This window comes from Thamnophis elegans, chromosome 17 (genome assembly GCF_009769535.1).
Source record: "Thamnophis elegans isolate rThaEle1 chromosome 17, rThaEle1.pri, whole genome shotgun sequence".
NCBI lineage: Eukaryota > Metazoa > Chordata > Lepidosauria > Squamata > Colubridae > Thamnophis > Thamnophis elegans.
This window is the reverse complement of record NC_045557.1, coordinates 9,247,361-9,267,148: the sequence shown is the minus strand read 5'-3', so window position 1 is coordinate 9,267,148 and position 19,788 is coordinate 9,247,361. Positions and strand designations below refer to the sequence as shown.

The 19,788-nt window shown below is 47.9% G+C and overlaps 1 protein-coding gene across 1 annotated transcript; it reads right to left on the bottom strand.

The window, feature by feature from the left end:
• Nucleotides 1-7,931: 7,931 nt before the first annotated feature.
• On the bottom strand, nt 7,932-17,968 carry LOC116519881 (RNA-binding protein 14-like). Its single transcript, XM_032233980.1, has 3 exons — nt 17,483-17,968; nt 10,690-11,923; nt 7,932-8,802 (listed from the first exon to the last, which is right to left on the bottom strand). The coding sequence occupies exons 1-3, from the start codon at nt 17,829-17,831 to the stop codon at nt 8,580-8,582; spliced, it is 1,806 nt and encodes a 601-aa protein (XP_032089871.1). The 5' UTR covers nt 17,832-17,968; the 3' UTR covers nt 7,932-8,579.
• Nucleotides 17,969-19,788: the final 1,820 nt, after the last annotated feature.

Genomic DNA, 19,788 nt, shown 5'->3' with positions numbered 1-19,788 from the left:
CAGCATGGCTGGTTGAGGAATTCTGGGAGTTGAAGTCCACAAGTCGTAAAGTTGCCGAAGTGGGAGAGCCCCGATTTAAATTGGGGAGGAGGTCATTTTAACTTGGGAATGGCTGTAAAGAGAAAGTTTTTATTTCTCGTGAAATGCAAGATCGTCCATCTACGGCTTTAGAGTCGGCAAAAAAAAGGGCGGCTGGGGAGGCGGCGCCCCCACCGATCGTCGTACGCGGTAAAGATGAAGCGGGACCTCTTAGCTCCGCGGCGGAAATTCTCCCGGGTAGGGATCCCGAGACAAACGGCGGGCTACAACGGGTCGCGGAGTCTCGTCTCGGAGCGTCACCGGTTGCGCAGATCCCGAGCGGCCGGGCACACCAGACCGAATGCTGCGAGGCGTCTCTGCTTAGCCGACCCCACCTCCCGCCTGCCCGGACGCTTCTCGCCTTCCCTCCCCGGCGGGTGCGAGGACGGGAGTAGTAGCCCTTTACCAGTCGGAGGGATAGGTGGGGGAAGCGGTCAATAATGCCCGAGGCCGCCAGGTCGCGATCCAACCTTGGGGACGCGATGTTTCCCGGCTGCCGCTCGAAATTGGAGCCGTGGGAAAAGGGGGGGCTTCGTTCCCACGTGGGCGAAGAAGGGCCGGAGGTCGGGGCTAAAGCCTTGCGGCACGCAGCGCATCCAAGCTAGGCTTTAAAAGGGCTGGAGGTTCGTGGCCCATCTTTCCCGGCACTTTGGGGAGTCTTAATTCGGGTCCGGGGGACGATCGGGTTCAAATCACGCTTTTGTGATGCGACTCGCGGTTGTCAACTCTGGCAGGGTGTCCCCAAGCGAGCCAAACGGGCTCCGTTTAATAAAGCAGGTTTCGAAAATGCCTTCAAATCTAAACATGCAGGCTTAAAAGTAGCAAACTTGTCAAGGCGGCCCCAGCCTCTGTTGCAGTTAGTCCCCGACTTACAACAGCTAGTTTAGTGACAGTTCAAAAGTTAGAACAGCCCTGCTGGAAAAAAAAAAGGGGGACGAAGGACTGTATTTCACACTAGCATCTCCATGGTCAAATAATCAAAATTCAGATGTTGGGCAAGTGATTCATATTTACGACGGTCGCGGCATCCAGGGATGGTGGCAGTGGTGGTCATGCGATCTCCTTTTCCGACCCCCTCACCAGTCAAGTCAACGAAAAGCCAGATTGGCTTAACAAGCGTGTTGCTAATTTAAGCAGGGCAGTGATTCACTTTAACAACAGTGAAGGAAGGTTGTAAAAGGGGGGCAAAACTCACTTCACAACTGTCCCACTTGGTAACATATGTTGGGCTCGGTTGTGGCCGTAAGTGGAGGACTACCTGTGTTAGCACAGGATTCAGTGGAGTGTGAACCCAGAAAAAGAGCTTGAGGCAGATACTTAGTTAGCCATCCTAAAAGGGGCCTGTAAGGGAACTCCACACTTGGGGTAACTCATATCCTAAGAGGAACTAAAACACAATAGTAAAGGTTCCCCTTGCACATATGTGCCAGTCGTTCCCGACTCTAGGGGGCGGTGCTCATCTCCATTTCAAAGCCAAAGAGCCAGCGCTGTCCGAAGACATCTCCGTGGTCATGTGGCCGGCATGACTCAATGCCGAAGGTGCAGGCAACTCTCTTCCCTTCCCACCAAAGGTGGTCCCTATTTTTCTACTTGCATTTTTTATGTGCTTTTGAACTGCTAGGTTGGCAGAAGCTGGGTCAAGAAAAGGGAGCTCCCTCCGTTACGCGGCGCTAGGGATTTGAACCGCCCAACTGCCGACCTTCTGATTGACAAGCTCAGCGTCTTAGCCACTGCGTCCTTAAAACACAATAGAGAGATACACATTTCCACTCTCAACAAAAGGTGAATTACGGACTAAAAATTTCCCGATTCAACCCCTTTTCAGGCAAGATAAAAAATAAAAAATAAAGAAGACAATCGGTCCATGTCACAGTTAGCCACAGAGTTTAGTTTTATAGCCCTGTAAGGCAGGTTGCGACTCCCCCATCCCCAAAAGTAAACGACTCCCTTCACCCCCAAACTCTGACATTACTCAGTACTCAAACTGCTCCAAGAGGACAAGTTTTTCCTAATTCTCACCTGCAGCTTTGTGCCTTATTCTTCTCGAGGATTCCCCTTCTGGTCCAGTGAGATGCCCAGGAAATCAGGGATGAAATCTAAGCATCTTCCACGGATCAACGGTTAATTTTGTAGCTTTGAAGTCCGTGGTTCGGAAGGACTCGTGCAATGAGCAGCATAATGGGGCTGCTTAATTATCAAGTCAAGGGGCTGCTGAAATTAGAATAGAATGAATGAGCTGGAAGGGGCCTTGGAGGTCTTCTAGTCCAGCCCTCTGCTCAAGCAGGAGAACCTGTCCTATATGATTTCAGATAAGTGACTGTCTAAACCAGGGCTGTCAATCTCCTGGTCTATGGGTCGCTGGCTCCCGCTCGATTTAGCAAAGGGGGAAACAGTCCCGATACATCATGTGACAACAGGAGTTTGACACCTCTGGTCTAGACCCTTCTTAAAAACCTCCAGTGATGGAGCAGCCATAGCTTCTGGTGGCAAGCTGTTCCACTGGTTAATTGTTCGGATAGGAGGTTTCTCCTTAATTCCAGGTTGCTTCTCTCCTTGATTAGTTTCCATCCGTTGTTCCTTGTCCTGCCCGCTGGTGCTTTGGAGAATAATTTGCTCTCCCCCTCTTCTTTGTGGCAGCCCCCCTCCCCCAAATACTGGAAGACTGCTATCGTGTCACCCCTAATTCTTTTCTCTCGACTAGCCAGACCCGAATCCTGCAGCCCTTCCTCGTATGTTTTAGTCTCCAGGCCTTTGATCATCTCAGTTGCTCTTCTCTGAACTTTTTCTAAAGTCTCAACCTCTTTTCTGTCATATGGTGACCAAAATTAAAGGAAGTCATAAAGGTTTTTTTCTGGCTAATCAGCCTCTACAACTAACGGCACTGTGTTTTTTTTTTTAAGACTTGGAGGCTAGATAGATAGTCCTTGACTTGTATCAGTTCATTTAGTGACCGTTCAAAAGGTGACTTGTGACCCACCCACCCATTCAGTTAGTTTGGCAACTGATTCCTATTTATGATGGTTGCAACATCCTGGGGTCATGTGATCACCTTTTGTGATCTGGCAAGCAAAGTCAATGGGGAAGCTAGATTCACTTAGCGACCATGTTACTGACTTAATAACTGCAGTGATTCACTGGATAACTGTGGCAAGGAAGGTCGTAAAATGGGGCAAAACACACTTAACAAATGTCTCGCTTAGCAACATAAATTTTGGGCTCAATTGAGGTCGTAAGTCAAGGACTATTTGTACTCTCAAATCCAGTGGATCAGGCAGAAATGGCCCAATTCTCAGAAGCAAATTTTAAAAAAAGTTTGCATACTATAAGAAAAAACCCGCCATCCTGGGCCCAGCACTTGGGAAGCCAGGCTCTGCCTGTCACAAGCCAGGACAAAGGGTGAGTGATGGAGGAGGAACACCTCCTTAAAAAAACCTTGGTCCAGCTGGCCCGGCTGGTAGCACCTCGTAAGGACCCCTTTCCAGGGTTGCAGAAGACATCCAACAGTTTTGAAGGCGAAAAAGGGCTCTACGCTACACCCCAACGGCAGATAAAGCAGCAAAACCATCTTCTAGGACAGGAGTCAGCAAACTGCGGCTCTGGAGCCGCATGTGGCTCTTTCCTCCCTCTGCTGCGGCTCCATCACCGGTCGGCGCCACAATTTTGAGAGGAGCTTCCAGTGGGGGGGGGGGGGAGAAGCACAGTGCGCCAAGAGAAGACTCTATGGCAAGGGGAGGGTTTTCCAGTTGTCTCCACAATTGATAGAGCTTTTGGTTATGACAGGTAGAGGAAAAAGTACGCCGCGCTAGGAGAAGACTCTACGGTGGGGGAACTAAACTTCCGGTCAGCCCCAGAATTGAACAGGGGGCTTCCGGTTAGGACCTTTGTGGCTCCCGGTGTTTTCTTTTCTGTGGGAAACAGGTCCAAATGGCTCTTTGAGTGTTTACGTTTGCTGGCCCCTGGTCTAGGAGAAGGGAAACTCTGATTACAAACTCTGATTACTACATCCACTACTGGAAAAGGCTTCAGGAGTCAACCTTGAGGCAAAATCCGGAGCCGGAGTCCCGGAAGCAGCTTGTGACTGTGTACAACCACATTCTGGTAACTCCTGCGACACAGCGGGAACCAACTGTATTGACTCTGCCATTCCATTGGACTATTTCAGAGACGTGGAGAGGGGGAAATCTGCTGCTTCGGTAACAGTCTATCCTCCATATTAATCCACCCAGGCCTCACATTCTGGAGGACACTCCAGCTTTACCTCTTTCCCGAGCACCACACCATAATAGCCTTTTGAGACTGAAGGATGTCAATGCAATGCAATAAGAAAAACAAAAACAAAATCCAGACCCAATGAAATACTTATCGACATTAACTGATTTTTAAGCAGGGATGAATGATAGGATTCAGATTACAATGCCGTAAGAACCCACAAAAATCTTGCCAAGAAACAATACCGGCTAAGTTCAATGTTACCCCCCCCCCCAAATCAAATTTAAAGTGCCGGGACCAAGTTTCTTATCCAAATACCTTGCAGTATTTAAATGTGAGGATGCTACAGTGCAATGATGCCTTTCCCAATTTTAAATTCATTTTTACTGCTTAAATGTCACTTGTTGCCGAATGCAGAGTCTTTCGTAGTGGAGAAAGGCAGAAAAATGATTTGTGTTGAAAGTTCTTTTAACTGGGAGTATTAAACCATCAAGTCTTCCTACTTTGTTATAATGGAGAACCCAAAGTCAGGGTCCTTCAGGACGGTTCCACCACAAAACCGCGGACGACAAAATCGCGCTCGACGAAAGCGCGTGCGTGACATCATCACAGCGCGACGAAAACATCGCGCTGTGATCGATAAATGTAAAAATAAAGCGAAAACCTTACCCTAACCCCCCTAAACCTAACCCTAAATCTAACCCTTAACCTAACGCTAACCCTTAACCTAACACTAAACGTAACCCTAACGCTCTTAACCTAACCCTAACCCTTATGTGAATCGGCTTGCTTTAATTTTATTTTTATTTCAATTTTTAATTTTTTTTGTCGCGCTGTGATGACGTCAAATGCGCGCTTTTGTGGACCGCAGTTTTGACGGGTCACGCTTCAGGACCTACTGACCCAAACTCCTGGATGTATATTTTTATTGTAATGGGAACCAGTTTCTTTAATCTTCCACATAGTTTGGAGCCTGAGGTAGCTCTTGTTGAGGCTGAATTAAGTGAAATTCAGGGATGTAACCAATTACGAATCTATGCCCAACTGACCTGACTGATGTGTCTTAGAAGCCTGGCAATTAAACCATGGCTAAGTAAGCCATGATTTAGCACAATGAATAAACCAAGCATTGGTTTTGGGGGAAAAGTAACCCTTGCCACTTTGATCTGACCCAGCTCCCCAAACACGACAAACCCTCTTGATGTGAACTCAAGATTCCTTTATTAAGAGTGCCGGCAGCCCCGGCAAAGTTTCTCTCAGGCTCACAAGTCCGTCCGGCAGGGAGATGAATGATAGGATTGTCTGTCACATCTATTCATCTCCGCCCCCTGCCTTTTATCCCGAGCGCTAAGGTAGGGTTTTGTTAGCAGCGGCGGCTCTTCTGTCCCAAGGACCGGCCCATAGATTTCCACTGCTCTCCTCTCCTCTGCACATCAGGGACTGGTCCCAGCTGTTCCTCCTCAGCCACCTCCAGACCTGTGGACTGTTGACTCTCCATCGGAGGGTGGATGGATGGTCCAGGCTCTCTGCCAGCTCCATTCCCTCTTCCCCCTCGGAGCTCTCAGGTTGCCTTGATGCTGACCCTGACTCCCAGGCCTCCTCCTCCTCCTCTTGATTCGGCTGTTGGACAGGCCACAACACACTTCAGTTGCCAGGAATCACAACAGCTCCCCTCAAAGAAAAGTATTCCCAGCCTTCCAGTGTCGCATCCACACGCTTCTCTTCCCCCCTATCTTGAGAACTCACCTTGCCTCACATCCAAGGGAGGCTACATTGTCCGGTGTTTGTTTGTTTTACAAATGGACAGCTTGGAGGTCAAATGGGACAGAAAGAAAATGGTGAACACAATGGGTGGACAGAGCTTTGCACACGCAACTACAGGTAGTCCTCGACTTACAACACTTCGTTTAGTGAGCGTTCAAAGATGCAAGGGCACTGAAAAAAGTGACTTATGACTATTTTTCACATTTTGGACCGTTGCAGCATCCCCACAGTCATGTGATCAAAATTCAGACGTTTGGCAACTGACTCATATTGACAACATATTTGCGAGCTTCCGACAAGCAAAGTCAATGGGGAAGCCAGATTCACTGTTACTAACTGAGCAACGGCAGTGATTCCCTTAACGAATGTGGCGAGAAGTTATAAACGGAGGCCAAACTCCCTTAAGCAATGTCTCGCTTAGCAAACTAAGTTTGCTCCAACTGTGATCTTAAGTCGAGGACTACCTGTATTACACAAGGCTTAGCAACTGCAATTTGTCTTTTCATGCTATAGGCGCACCTAGTCCCTCATGTATGGAAAGGTAACGCCGGTTGTATTAATGCTACGCACTGTGGATCAGGAAAGCGGGACCTTTAGGAATTCAAATGCACTTGATACGCCTGGTCTGCAGTTTCAGGCCCCCCATGGGAATGTTTTAGAGCATGGGTATCAAACTTGATTTCACAGAGGGCCGCATCAGGGTTGTTTTTGCCCTCAGGGGGCTGCAGTGGGTGAGGCCAAGGTAGGCATGGCCACCTTGATATCACTCGTGTCGGGGTTGCCTCGGATAGCCTGAGTGCTCTGCCAGTGAAAACAGGCTCCCGAGCTCGGTTTTTGGCTAGGATGGCCTCCTGCAACCTGTTGTGATCCGCTGGCAGCAGAGTCAGACAGTGAGGGGGTTGGGGAGGAAGATGGGCCAGTAATGGAGTCTGGGGAAGGCTTGAACGAGGACTCTGCGTCAGCGGCAGAGAGGGGGCCAAGGCCATCTGGTAGTGATGTGCTGCCTCCAGAGCCTGACACCAGCGAGGCAGAAGCACAGTGTGAGCCTGTTCCCTGTGTGCGCAGTTAAGGCAAAAGGGGAGACTCGGGAGTAAGGCTTGGAAATGATTGGCCCCTCCCATAAGCCATAAAAGAGGAGCAAACGGCTGTGAGCCTTTGCAGGAAGCAATTTTGTTCATTCTGGTCGGTTCAAGCTCTGAGATGCTCCGTTTGACTCTGTGCTTCGTTTGGCCTTGCAAAACTAATTGGCAGTTAGGTCTCTGGCAGCCTTTCAAGGGAGATAAAGGTGGGTGCTTATCAGCAATACCCCGAAAGACTGTTGCAGACATCTATCGGACTCTTTGCAGACTTTTTGTGAATCTTTACGGGCTGTGAATGACCATAATTCACAGCCGTTGAAATATATGAGGGTTTTGGGGTCTAAGCGTGTGATTTATGCTTTATCAGGAAGCCTACGTCAGAACACAACCCTCTGCTAGTGAAAATGAGAGCATGTGGCCCTCTCAAACTCAGTTTTTGCTGGCAGAGGCAACACAGACCGGCCCTTTGCCGTTTCCAGGGCAGTCCCTCAGGCCGGATCTAAGCACTCCGCAGGCTGGGTCAGACTCTTGGGCCTTGAGTTTGATACCTGTTTTAGAGCACTCGTTCCCAGATTAAGTGCGTCAGCAATTCTGGATTATTGACGCCTTGACTCACAACCCATATGGGGAAATTGGTCAGGAATGACAGGAGCTGTCCCACAGGATAAAACCTCCAATGGGACAAAGCTGGGCGAGGCTGATTTTTACAGACATACTGATGAAAGAAAGATAAGGGTGAACGAATGGGAACTTGCGCATATACACGGACGCACACCAAAATCATAACACAACTGGGAGGTCTAAAATGTCAATGAGTTCATTTTATTTACAGTAATACACCCCCCTCCCCAAAATTATCTAAACTCACTTCTAACATAAAAGTTTACCTGCCCAGCCTAGGCTGTCATAAATCAAGGAAGGATGCCGTTACATAAAAGCAAATGAGCCGATTTGAAAAGGTGATTCTCCCATCATTAAATGAAAGCTTAACCAGGTGGAATTATTTTTTCATTGGGTGGGAACTCGAGAAAGGCCAGACTGAAGCAGTTGAAGTGATCGACGTTCTTGGTGCAAAACAACCCCCCCTTCCCACACACCACTTTGGTTTTAAGAGGTCCCGTGTGCACCAATGTTTGATGCTTCTGGGGCCAAACAGAATGCCAAGGTTAAGGCAATCACCCAAAATATATATATATTTTTAATAAAATTGCTCGCGTTGGGGCAGCACATATACGACTCACCTAATAGCACACCCTTTACATGGCGTAAGGAAGAACAACAACAACAAAAAGAGAAATGTTTAGCTAAAGTGGCCTAGGGCACCCATGATCAAGAAATGTCAGGACTAAAAGAGTCTTCTGAAATCGAACGCAGCAGCTGGGATTTATGGGTTACAACGGCGGAGGCCATGGCAACAGAGTCCCACCCCAGAAGGCGGGGAAATTTCCTCTACAGACGGCGCTGGTAACTAGCATGCAGCTGCAGTTGTGCGTTACGCAAGTAATCGCCATAGGCACCTGCGTAACGGGCATCAGACTGCATTTCGGGGAGGCGGCGATAATCCAGTTGAGCTTTTGTTGGCGAGTGGCGGTACGCATGGGGGGAGTCGGATAAACGGCGGAAATCAGAGAAGTCAGATAAACGGCGGTCATCTGAGAGATCAGTACTGTACCTGGTTAAGAAAAGAGACATTTGGTGAATTAAAAAAGAAAAAAAAGAAGCAGCTCATGGCAAATGCCCCAATTAAATATAGGCTGTGCCTCTCTCCCACCCCCACCCAAAAAAAGAAATCTGGTAGAGAAGAGCAATGATAGGTGTGAGCATGGATAGGAACTTTTTAGAAGAATCCAAAGGAGATTTTCCCCACTCTGCTATCTGATAAAAATTAGAGCCGTTTTACCTGCATTTTGGAGGATGGAGAGAATCCCTTAGTGCCGTGATGGCAAACCAATGGCACGAGTACCAGAGGTGGCACGCAGTGCTCTCTGTGTGCCTGCATGCCGTCTCCGGCTGCTCTTCTGGTCTTCATAGGTGCCGGAAAACAGACTAAAACAGCCCAAAAACAGGCTGTTTTTTCGGGCCATTTTCTGGGCTCTATTTGGGGCAAAAACAGCCTGAAAAACAGCCCGAAAATGGCCAAAAAAAAGGCATGCGCGGGCCAGCCAGCTGGTCTTTGCGTTACTGGCACTCTGGCATGTGCCCACATGTACATAGGTTCCAGTTTGGGCACTCGGTGCTGAAAAGGTTCGCCATCACTGCCTTAGTGGTTTGGTTAAATTATAAATTCCTGCTGAAGAAAAGCACTTAAGCTCTTCCAGACTTAATGAGACTACAGTCTTGAAATTAAATTCCAGAAAAGATGAATGAAGGATTCTAAACTGCATTAAGGTACTAGCCTTTCTAACTCTCAGTACTGTTAGGAAAAGTTCCATTAATAACCTGGCCAGGAAAACGTTTAAAAGTTTTTAAAGGATTTGGTTATGGTGTCTCACATTCCACATCTGTACCTTGGACTCCAATTCTACCCCGATTACATAACGACTTAAAAATTCAGTCTCCTGGATATTGAACATGGCTCAAAATATACAGTGAGCAGGGCATGTTTTCCCCAAGCTGACTGGAACCTAGAAAACTTTTGGATACAGTAAGAACCAAATACATCCCTTAAGTATCTTTGTGCTCAAGCTGAGTTAAGGAGCTACCGTACTTTTCGGACTATAAGACAAATCCGGGTATAAGGGGCACCATGATTTTAAAGAAGTTAATTTAAAAAAAAGGTTTTTCCCTCTGCAGGCCTCCCACATCCTCTGTATGCCTCGTTTTTTTGCAACCCACCAAAAAAGGGCCTTTCAGAGCTTCGGGAGGCTTGTACAGTGCTCCTGGGGGCTGCCCCCCCAAAAAACTAGCAAAAAATGGCTAGTTTTTTGCTCGGTTTTGCCCTCCCCAGCCCCCAGAAGCACTTTGCAAGCCTCCCAAACCCTCTGCACGTTCATTTTTGCAAAGGGGCAGGGTTTTGAGAGGCCAAAAATGCTGTATTCGGTGTATAAGCAGCACCCAGATTTCACCCTCTTTTTGAGGGGAAAATAGTGCGTCTTATACTCTGAAAAATACGGTAACTTAAAAGTGCCTAACTTCACTTTCACATGCTAGGGGAGGGTCAGGAAACAGAACCCATGCACCTTCCACCCAATTGCCCAGGTGTTTTTGGTTCCTAGGATGCCTCTTCTTCTTATATGCATGTATTTAAAATAATGCAGATTGGGAGAGAGGTAAATTATGACTGTAACTAACTATTCTTTGGCTCCCTTTCCCCTTCAATGGAAAAAGCACAGAAAAGGGCTGAAAGAGGGAAGAAGGCAGAATCAATGAAGGGGTTGGCGAGTCCCATTCCCAACCCCTTCCCTGTTTTCAGGCACACCCAAATTCGAGGATTTGAGAGAAACCTGCCACCTGCTAGAAACTGCAGAATGGAGTCCCGTTTTGAGTCCCTCTGGAAGTACAGAGAGCTCCTTGGACAGAAGGTGGGAGTGCTGCGCAAAGCATGATCAAAGCCGCATACCTCTTGTTCATTGCAGCAGCTTTTCTGTAGAGCTCCTCACGGCTTCCGCGTGGCGGGGAGAGACGTGTGCGTTCATAGAGTGGGTGGAGAGCAGCAGTTTCTGCCTGGGACATGCCCGCATAGGAAGCTGCCTGCTGCCCGGTCTGGGTTAACCCGTTGTACGCTGAAGCCTGAGACCTATACCCTGCTGCTACGGGGGCAGAAGCAGACTGCTGGACTGCATAGGCCGCTTCCGCTGGGGCTCTGTAGGCTGTGGGCAACGAAGCAGACAGCTGCGTTTTGTAAGCAGCCGCAGCGGCCTCCTGCATGCTGTAAGCAGCTGCCAGGTTGGCTGCAGACTGGGTCCCGTAAGCAGACTGTATCGCGGACGATGAAGGCTGAGTCCCGTAGGAAGCAGCATGGCCCACGGCGGGCTGGACTCCATAGGACGCAGGCTGGGCTGAAAGAGAGTGAGCTGCGTACAAGGCTGACTGGCTGGCTGCCGACTGGGCTCCGTAAGAAGCAGAGAGAGCAGTTGCTTGGGCCCCGTAGGCCGCGTAGGAGGCCGCGGTCTGGGCGCTATAAGCAGCGGCGGCGGCAGCGTACGTTGTGGAGGGCTGGGCTTCGTAAGTGGCAGCTTGGGAAGCAGCGGCCTGGGTTCCATAGCCTTGGGTATTATAGGATGTTAATGCCGAGGCTGCCACCTGACTATTGGCCACAGAGGGCTGGGCTCTGTAGGCATTTGACAGCATGGTGGAGGGCTGGGCTCGGTACATGGCCGCCTGCCCAGTGGTAGGTTGAGGCCTGTAGGCCATCCCAAGCGATGCTGCAGGCTGGTCTCTGTAGGAAGCTTGCTGGCCGGTCATGGGAAGTGCGTAGCCTGCTCTGGTGGGTGAGCGTCTTAGCGGGCTCCGGTCTCTTCTGAAGAAAGAAGGGGAGATCTGCCTAGCTTGGCCGTTTGAGTCAAATTTGGTATTAGTGTTCATCCGCTGCTGATAGTCATAGTCAAGTGAAGAATAAGCCGGGTTCCCCATTGAGAAGGCAAGGTTGCCGGATCTGCCTTGCAGATTCTCTAAAGTGGGTATTTTGTTCTTTTCGTCTCCGCCGAACTGGCCAATGTATCCTGCAATCCCCCTTTTATGAGCTTTATTGGAAAGTTCCACGTTAATCCTTTTGCCCTTGATTTCTCTTCCGTTAAGGTGTTCAATGGCGGTTTTAGCATCCTCGTCTTTCTCCATGTGCACGAACGCGTAGTCTGATAAAGCAGCAGACAGAAGGTTATCAATAAGGAACACATGACATTTTATTAGTGGAAACCATTGCTATCGGGAATACACCTTGGATACAGAGAAAGGCCTTTTGTGGCTGTGTATCTGCTGGGAAGCAGCCTCTGTCTGCGATAAATAGAAACAGCACTTATATACCGCTTCGCGGTGCTTTCCAGCCCTCTTTAAGCAGTTTACAGAGATGCCGCCCAACAATCTGTGTCCTCATTTTACCGACCTCAGAAGGGTGGGAGGCTGAGTCAAGGCTGAGGTGAGAATCGAACTCCTAGCAGTAGGCAGAATTAGCCTGCCATACCGCACCACCAGGGAAGGGAACTTGGAACTCATGCAGGAGACTATACCACCCTCGACAAATGGCTGTCCAATAGAGGGCGGCTTTACAATTCTAACCACTACAAGGAACAACAAAGAGGCTACTGGAACCTAGCAAGGTACAAGATAGCAATAGCATTTATCTACCGCTTTACAGCCCTCTCTTAGCCATTTACAGCGTCAGCCTCTTTCCCCCAACAATCTGGGTTCTCATTTTACCCACCTCAGGACGGAAGGCTGAGTCAACCTTGAGCCTGGTGAGATTCAAACTCCTGGCAGTGGGCAGTTAACCTGCAGTACTGCACTCTAACCATTGCACCACCATGGCTCATACTGAACATCTGCTGCCTTAGCACCAGGGCTCTCTTCTCACCCACTAATGCCTCTTAGCGTCTGAACAATTTGCTTAGCTGGTTCACAAAAAGGATTACTGTGTTTTTCAGACTATAAGACCCACCAAGATTTCGAAGAGGTAAGTAAGAAAAATAGTTGTTGTACTCCCCGGCTCCTAGGAGCATTCTGCAGGCTTCAGCAGGGCTGGGGGAAGGCAAAAGCCCGTTTTTGCCAAAAAACAGGCCATTTTTCGCAAAAACAGGGGCATTTTTGCCTTCCCCAGCTCTGCTGAAGCCTACAGAATGCTTCTGGTGGCTGGGGAAGACAAAAATGCCTACATTTTTGCGAAAAATAGCTGGGTTTTTGCAAAAATGGGATGCAAGGGCGCGGCTTCGGGAGGCCAAAAATGGCTGTATTCGGTGTATAAGACGCACCAACATTTCCACACTCTTTTATGGGGGAAAGGTGCGTCTTATACTTTGAAAAATACGGTAATTCCCAGGAGGTTACCATGCAGAAAACACAACAGGTTTGATTTTTTTAAAAACAAAACTCCCAAGAGCGAAATTAAAATTGGGCTGGGGCAAACATTAGGAGAAACTTCCCACGAGAGCTGTTTAGCAGTAGAACACACTGCCAGGTGAAGAGCTGCCTCTTGTTCTCTGGAAGCCTTTTAGGCAGAGGTTGAAGAGGCCATGCGTCAGAGACTGAACTGAACAAGGGACTAAAGAATCCCACAGGTTTCTTCCAAAACAGTTATCTCCATGGTGCTTCATCTTTTACTTCACCACATTAATTCTGAATAAAAGACTGTGGATGCTATCAGTATGTCATCGCCAGCCAAAAATGGAGAAGACGCAGAACACAGAATAATACGGTTGGGAGGGAGTTGCTTCTGATTTCTATGCTGTTACTTCAACTGAACGTAAATGTGTGAAGTACGATGTAACTGTTAACAGCTTTTAATATTAAGTTGGGCCTTTATCTTCTTAGAAACACTTTAAAATAGTGTTTAGTATTGTGTTAAAAAGGCTTAAAAATGGAATGATCCTTTCAGGTAAAACCGGTGGCCTAATTTGGACAGCCGATAGGAAATTTGTATTTTTACATGATTTAATCAGTAGAATACTTCATAGCTTTGAGGAAAATGAATTTCAATTAACAAGAGAAGTTGTTATTTGAAATGCTGGTTATCTATCTTTTATGTAGATTCAGAACACAGAACACATACAAGCATCTCCTACACTTCACATCAGGTGCAGAATATACTGTATTTTTCGGCATATAAGATGCACCAAGATTTTTCGCGAAAACGCCATTTTTTGGCAAAAAAAGGGACATGCATAGCCTTTAGGTGGCTTGTAGAGTGCTCCTTTTTCGCTTGTTTTTGCCCTCCCCAGCCCCCAGGAGCACTTTGCAGGCCTCCTAAACCCTCTGCACATCCATTTTTGTGAAGGGGGCCATGTTTCATGAGGCCAAAAATGCTGTATTCAGTGTATAAGACATCCAGATTTTCACCCTCTTTTCTGGGGGGAAAAGGGTGCGTCTTATACTCTGAAAAATACAGTATGTTAAGACTTCTCCCTGCTGAATTCACATTGGTGATTATAGACTCAAGATTATCAAAACTCTCAGGAACTATCTAAATGGAAACTCTCAAAACTCTCAGGAACTAACTATCTAAATGTCTTTTTCCTTCTCAAAGTTAGTGCAAATCAGAAACCAACTAGGAGTGGGAACTGATGGCTTTCAACTCGAGCTTTTTTTTTTTATTAAACAATGTACCCAACTATCCATTAATCAGAAATATGGGAAAATAGATATAAATTAGGGTTATAATTCTTGGGTTACAAGCAACTTTATTCTTGGAAAAAGCTAACTGCTTATACCAAAGGAGAATAACGTGATGGCCATCAAAGGATATAAAACCTATGTCTGCAATACTAAAATTGGAGAGATTCTGATTGGAGCTGAAAAGGCAGTTGCCTCTGATCATTGCTCTGTACTATGTGCTGTAAAGTCGGGTCCTACAACTGTACAGCAGACTTGGGAAAGTTCCAAAAGAAACATTTTAATACATACATATATATAATACATAAATACATGCATACACACACACACGCACGCACGGACACACTCAGTGGTTGAGTGACATGCAGCTCTTTCAAACCAACTACTAAATCTGGGAAGCACAACAATTGCAAATTGTATGGACTTTAAGTTTACATATGCTACAATTCTGTAGTCACTTTGCAGAGAGAGATGGGCGGCACCTAAATATAATAAAAAGATTAACATTTATATTTATACTATAAATATTGTCATTTGAGGATATTTCTCAGCTCTTTCATGGAAACAAAATATTTTCCCTTAAGCCTTAAGAATATATTAATCCATAACTACCGCAAAAATGTTGACCCAGTTCACTGGTTTTCCCCGACATGCCTTTTTTCCATTTCCATGAGGATTTATCTATGTCACATTTGCCAAATTATTTTATACTTGAGTTGGTTCACTGATGAATCATGCTCGTTATAAATCACTATAATTTCCAGAAGGGACCATGGAGGTTTTCTATCAATGACTACTAGCATAGACTATCAATCCATGCTTTCATAACCTCCCATTCGGACTACTTGCACTGCAAGTAGGAAAAATATATTAGAAAAATAATAAGATTTTTTTTACCAGGCACAGGTTTTGGTCTTCCTTTTGATCACAGGCACAAAAATGTCTGGACCCATATCTCCAACCACTCAACCTCTTTGAAGTCTTTGGCTTACAACCTCTTGTTTAGCAACCATTCGAAGTTACGACGGCACTGAAAAAAAGTTACTTGTGACTGGTGCTTGCCCACTGTAGCACCCCATGGGATTTTGCTTGCGGTCAAAAGTTGGGTGCTTGGCAGCCGCCATGTATTTACAATGGTTGCAGTGTCCTGGAGTCACCTGATTGCCATGTGTGAGCTTTCGACAAGGAAAGCCAGTGGGGAAATATGGTTTGACACAACAACCACGTGATTCACTTAAAAACTGCAGTTTTTCACAATAACGGCAAAAAGATTGAAAAAAAGACCTATGGGTTACAGTAGTATATCCAACCTCTACAATGAGACTCTTGGAAGAACCAGACAGATAACAAAATAAATACTTGTCCCCCCCACCAACCTTCCGGGTATTGCAGCCATCTATAACAGAAGCAAACCATGATTTTAAAGCACCAGGCTAGAAACCAGGAGGCCACGAGTTCTAGTCCCGCCAGCTGGGTGACTTTGGGCCAGTATCTCTCTCTCAGCCCAACAGGTGGTGGTGGGGAAAATGTGGAGGAGAAAGGTATATTTGGATATGTTCGCCGCCTTGAGTGATTTGTCAAAATAATAAAGGCAGGATACAAATAAAAAAAATCTGGCCTAAGACTGGAGGCCATATTCCCATTTCCCCCCTCCCTCGGCAAGGAATTCACGCTAATAAAACAGGAACCAGCCCGCCACAAGGGAACCCAAAGAGGAGACGTCCACGGCGCTTCGCTGCGCTCCGTCATTGGTGCCACTTGGCGACCGGGGTCCGATCCAACCGCCCCCCCTCAAAAGCTCCCCCTTCTCCCTCCCCAGCCATTTCCGTCGTGTGTGGCGGCGCCCGAGCCGAAGGATTAAAGGGCGGCCTTGTCGCTTGTCTTTGCAAACCGCCACCCGCTGGTGCGTTTGGTCGGCGTCGGAGCTGTGGCAAAAGCTAATGAATAGATGAAAAGGGGAAACAGAGCAATGAGAATTAAAACAGCAAACCTCCACCCTGGAGTCCGATCCTTTAACATCCCCCCCCTCCACCATTCTCAACAGTAGGTGGTCCTCGACTTACAACTGTTTGTTTACTGACCGAAGTTACAGCAGCACTGAAAAAAGTGACTTACAACTGTTTTTCCACGCTTGTGCAGCCATCCATCCAGCCGCTTGGTGACTGGCATGTACATTGAACATTGCAGTGCCCCCCTGGGTCACATGATCCCCTTTAACAGCCTTCTGACAAATGGGGATGCCAGATTCATTTAACAAATGCATTACTGATTTAACTACAGGTACTCCTCGACTTACAACAGTTTGTTTAGTGACCGTTCAAAGTTAGAACGGCCGTGGAAAAAAAGGGACATGACCATTTTTCCTTTGCAGCATCCCCATGGTCATGTGATCAAAATTATGTTGCTTGGCAGGCTCATTTTTTATAACCGTTGCTGTATCCGAGGGCCACCCTTTTGAGACCTTCTTGGACAAGCAAAGTTAAGGAGGGTGGGGGGGACTAGATTCACTGAACAACCAGGTTACTCATTGAACCACCACAGCAATTCCCTTAACAAGACAATTTGTAAAATGGGGGCAAAACTCACTGAAACAATGTCAACACTGAAACAACGGAAGTTTTGGGTTCCCTTGGGGGATAGAGTCGTAAGTCGAGGACTACCTATACTGCAATTCGCTTAACAACTGTGGCATGAACGGTCCTAAAAATAGGGCAACATTCACCACAGCTGCCTCGCTTGGCCATGGGGAAAAATGGGGCGGGGAGGTTGTAACTCGAGGACTTCCAACGGTCGTTAGTCGAGGATTACATGTACAGCGATTCGCTTAACAACCATGGCACGAACAGTCCTAAAAAACCGGGCCAAATTCACCAACAGGTGCCTCGCTTGGCCATGGAAAAAATAAATTGGGGGGGGGGAGAGAAAAGGTGAGCGGTCGTAAGTCGAGGACTCCCGCCATTAGCCGAACGGCGCGCCGGAAGCGGAGAGCCTCCCCGTTTACAGGCAGTCTATCTGCGCGACCGGAAAGGCGCTTTTTCCTCTCCCCCACCCTGCTCCTTTCGAGCGGAGAGAGAGATTTGAGGCCCCGCTACCTTTCACGATGTCGCACTCGACGACGGGCCCGAACTCCTGGAAGAGGACGCGGAGCTCGCCGCTGGTGCAGGCGGCCGAGACGTTGCCGACGAAGATCTTGACGGTGTGGGTGGGCCTCGGGCGGGAGAGCTCGACGACGACGCGGTGGCAGTGCAGCAGGTGGCCGTTGAGCTTCGCGATGGCCCTGTCGGCCGCCGCGTCGTCGCGCAGGTGGACGAAGGCGAACTGCTTCATGAGGGCCACCTTTAGCACCTCGCCCGGCACCGCCGCCTCGAAGAGGTCGCGCAGCTCCACCTGCGAAGCCTCCTCCGGAACGTTGCCCACGAACACCTTCACGCCCGCCTGCATCGCGGGTCCCGAGGAGAAAACGGGGAGAGGGGGAAACAAACACACAAAACAAAACGGGAGAAGGAAAGAAGGCGAGGCGGCTGCACAAAATGGCGCCCGCGAGAGCGACGCGCTTTCTGAGGGGAAAAACAGGGCGCGCATGCGCGGAGCCCGGACACGCCCACTTTCCTCCTCTCAAAGCGCCAGATCTCGCCTCGCGCTCTCGCCGGGGCAGGAGACAGGCTGCTCCGGAGCGTGCGCAGTAGACCCCCGCTCGTTTAGAGAGGCTCGGATGATGTGCTTTCTTACGAAACAGACAGCCTTAAGACACGAAAGAAGCCTGGGTTCCCCGCGGGATGGGGGGGTGGCTGCGTTTCTTATTATAAGGGAAAAGGAGGACCATTCATCAAGATGCGCCGCTCTTGTGTGAATAGCTCTATGGTGCATTGAAACTTAAACCAGCTCGTTTTTCTCACTGCGCTTGCGCAATGGAGCGCCTCCCGCTTTCCATAGATCTAAAATTGTACAAGATTGCTTTTATCTGCAGGTGGGACTTTTGAGACTCTTTTGTCCACCCACACCCCCTTTATAGGCAGGATAGTGACAGCTGCATAAATAAATGAAAAGAAAATCGAATTTCAGCCTGTGATTTACACCCTGGCAGCTGTTCTTTGATGGAACGTATAATTTATGAGTGTCCTGCAATTAAAAAGGTTGCGGTAGAATGAAAACCTTTCCTGTAGCTTCCTCGTTTGCCCTACAGCCGCCAATCGGGAAAAGATTTAAGGCAGTCATTTTTCAAACTTGGCAAACTTTTTAAGATATACGGACTTCTGGGAGTTGGAAATCCAGGCCTCTTAAAAGTTGCTCTCGAAAAATCAGCCACAAAATGGTTAGAATTTCCAAAATGGATATATCACAAAAAAAAAACCTAACATCATCTTTGTTGTTAGTTGCGAAGTCGTATCCGACCCATCGTGACTCCATGGACCATGTTCCTCCAGGCTTTCTCTCATCCTCTGGAGCCCATTGAAGCTCATGCCGGCTGCTTCGGTGACTCCATCCAGACACCTCCTTCTCTGCCGTCCCCTCCTTCTTTTGCCCTCCATCGTTCCCAGCATGAGGCTCTTCTCCAGGGAGTCCTTCTTCCTTCTCATCAGGTGGCCAAAGCCTTTGAGTTTCCTCTTCAGGATCTGGCCTTCTAAAGAGCAGTCAGGGTGGATCTCCTCTAGGACTGACCGGTTGGATGGCCTTGCAGTCCAAGGGACTCAATGCAGGAGTCTTCTCCAGCACCAGAGTTCAAAGGCCTCCATTCTTTGGCGCTCAGCCTTCCTTATGGTCCAAACTTCACAGCCCTCCATTGCAACTGGGAAAACCATCGCCTTGGCTAGGCACACTTTTGTTGACAGGGTGATATCTCTCCTTTTTAGTATGTGTCTAGATTTGCCATCGCTTTCCTCCCCAGGAGCAAGCCTCTCTTGATTTCTTGGTTTTTAGGTAAGATCCATCGTATCTATAAGCAATGCATTAAACCAGAAGAGACACAGCAGCTGCTTAAGATGATTATATAATTTAATGGAGAAATAAAAAGTACTGGCGAAACAGAGGCGCCATTCCAATTGCACCAACTGTCCCAGACAGAACCCTCGCGTGAAAAATCCACTCCCAAGCCCACACCCTAATACACAATCATTTTGTACTGCAGGTAGTCCTCGACATACAACCACAATCGAGCCCAAAATTCCCAGGGTTAAAACGACACAGTGGTTAAGTGAGTTTTTTTATGTTGCTAAGTGAGACGTCGGCCAATTTAAATTTTGCTCCCTTGGACGACTTCTCTGGCCACAGTTGTTGAGCGAATCACTGCAATTTGTTACGTTAGTGACACCGTTGTTGAAGTCAATCTGGGATTTGCTTGTCAGAAAGTGGCCCGAAAGGGGGAAATCACGTGACAACCCCCCACCCGGGATGCTGCGAC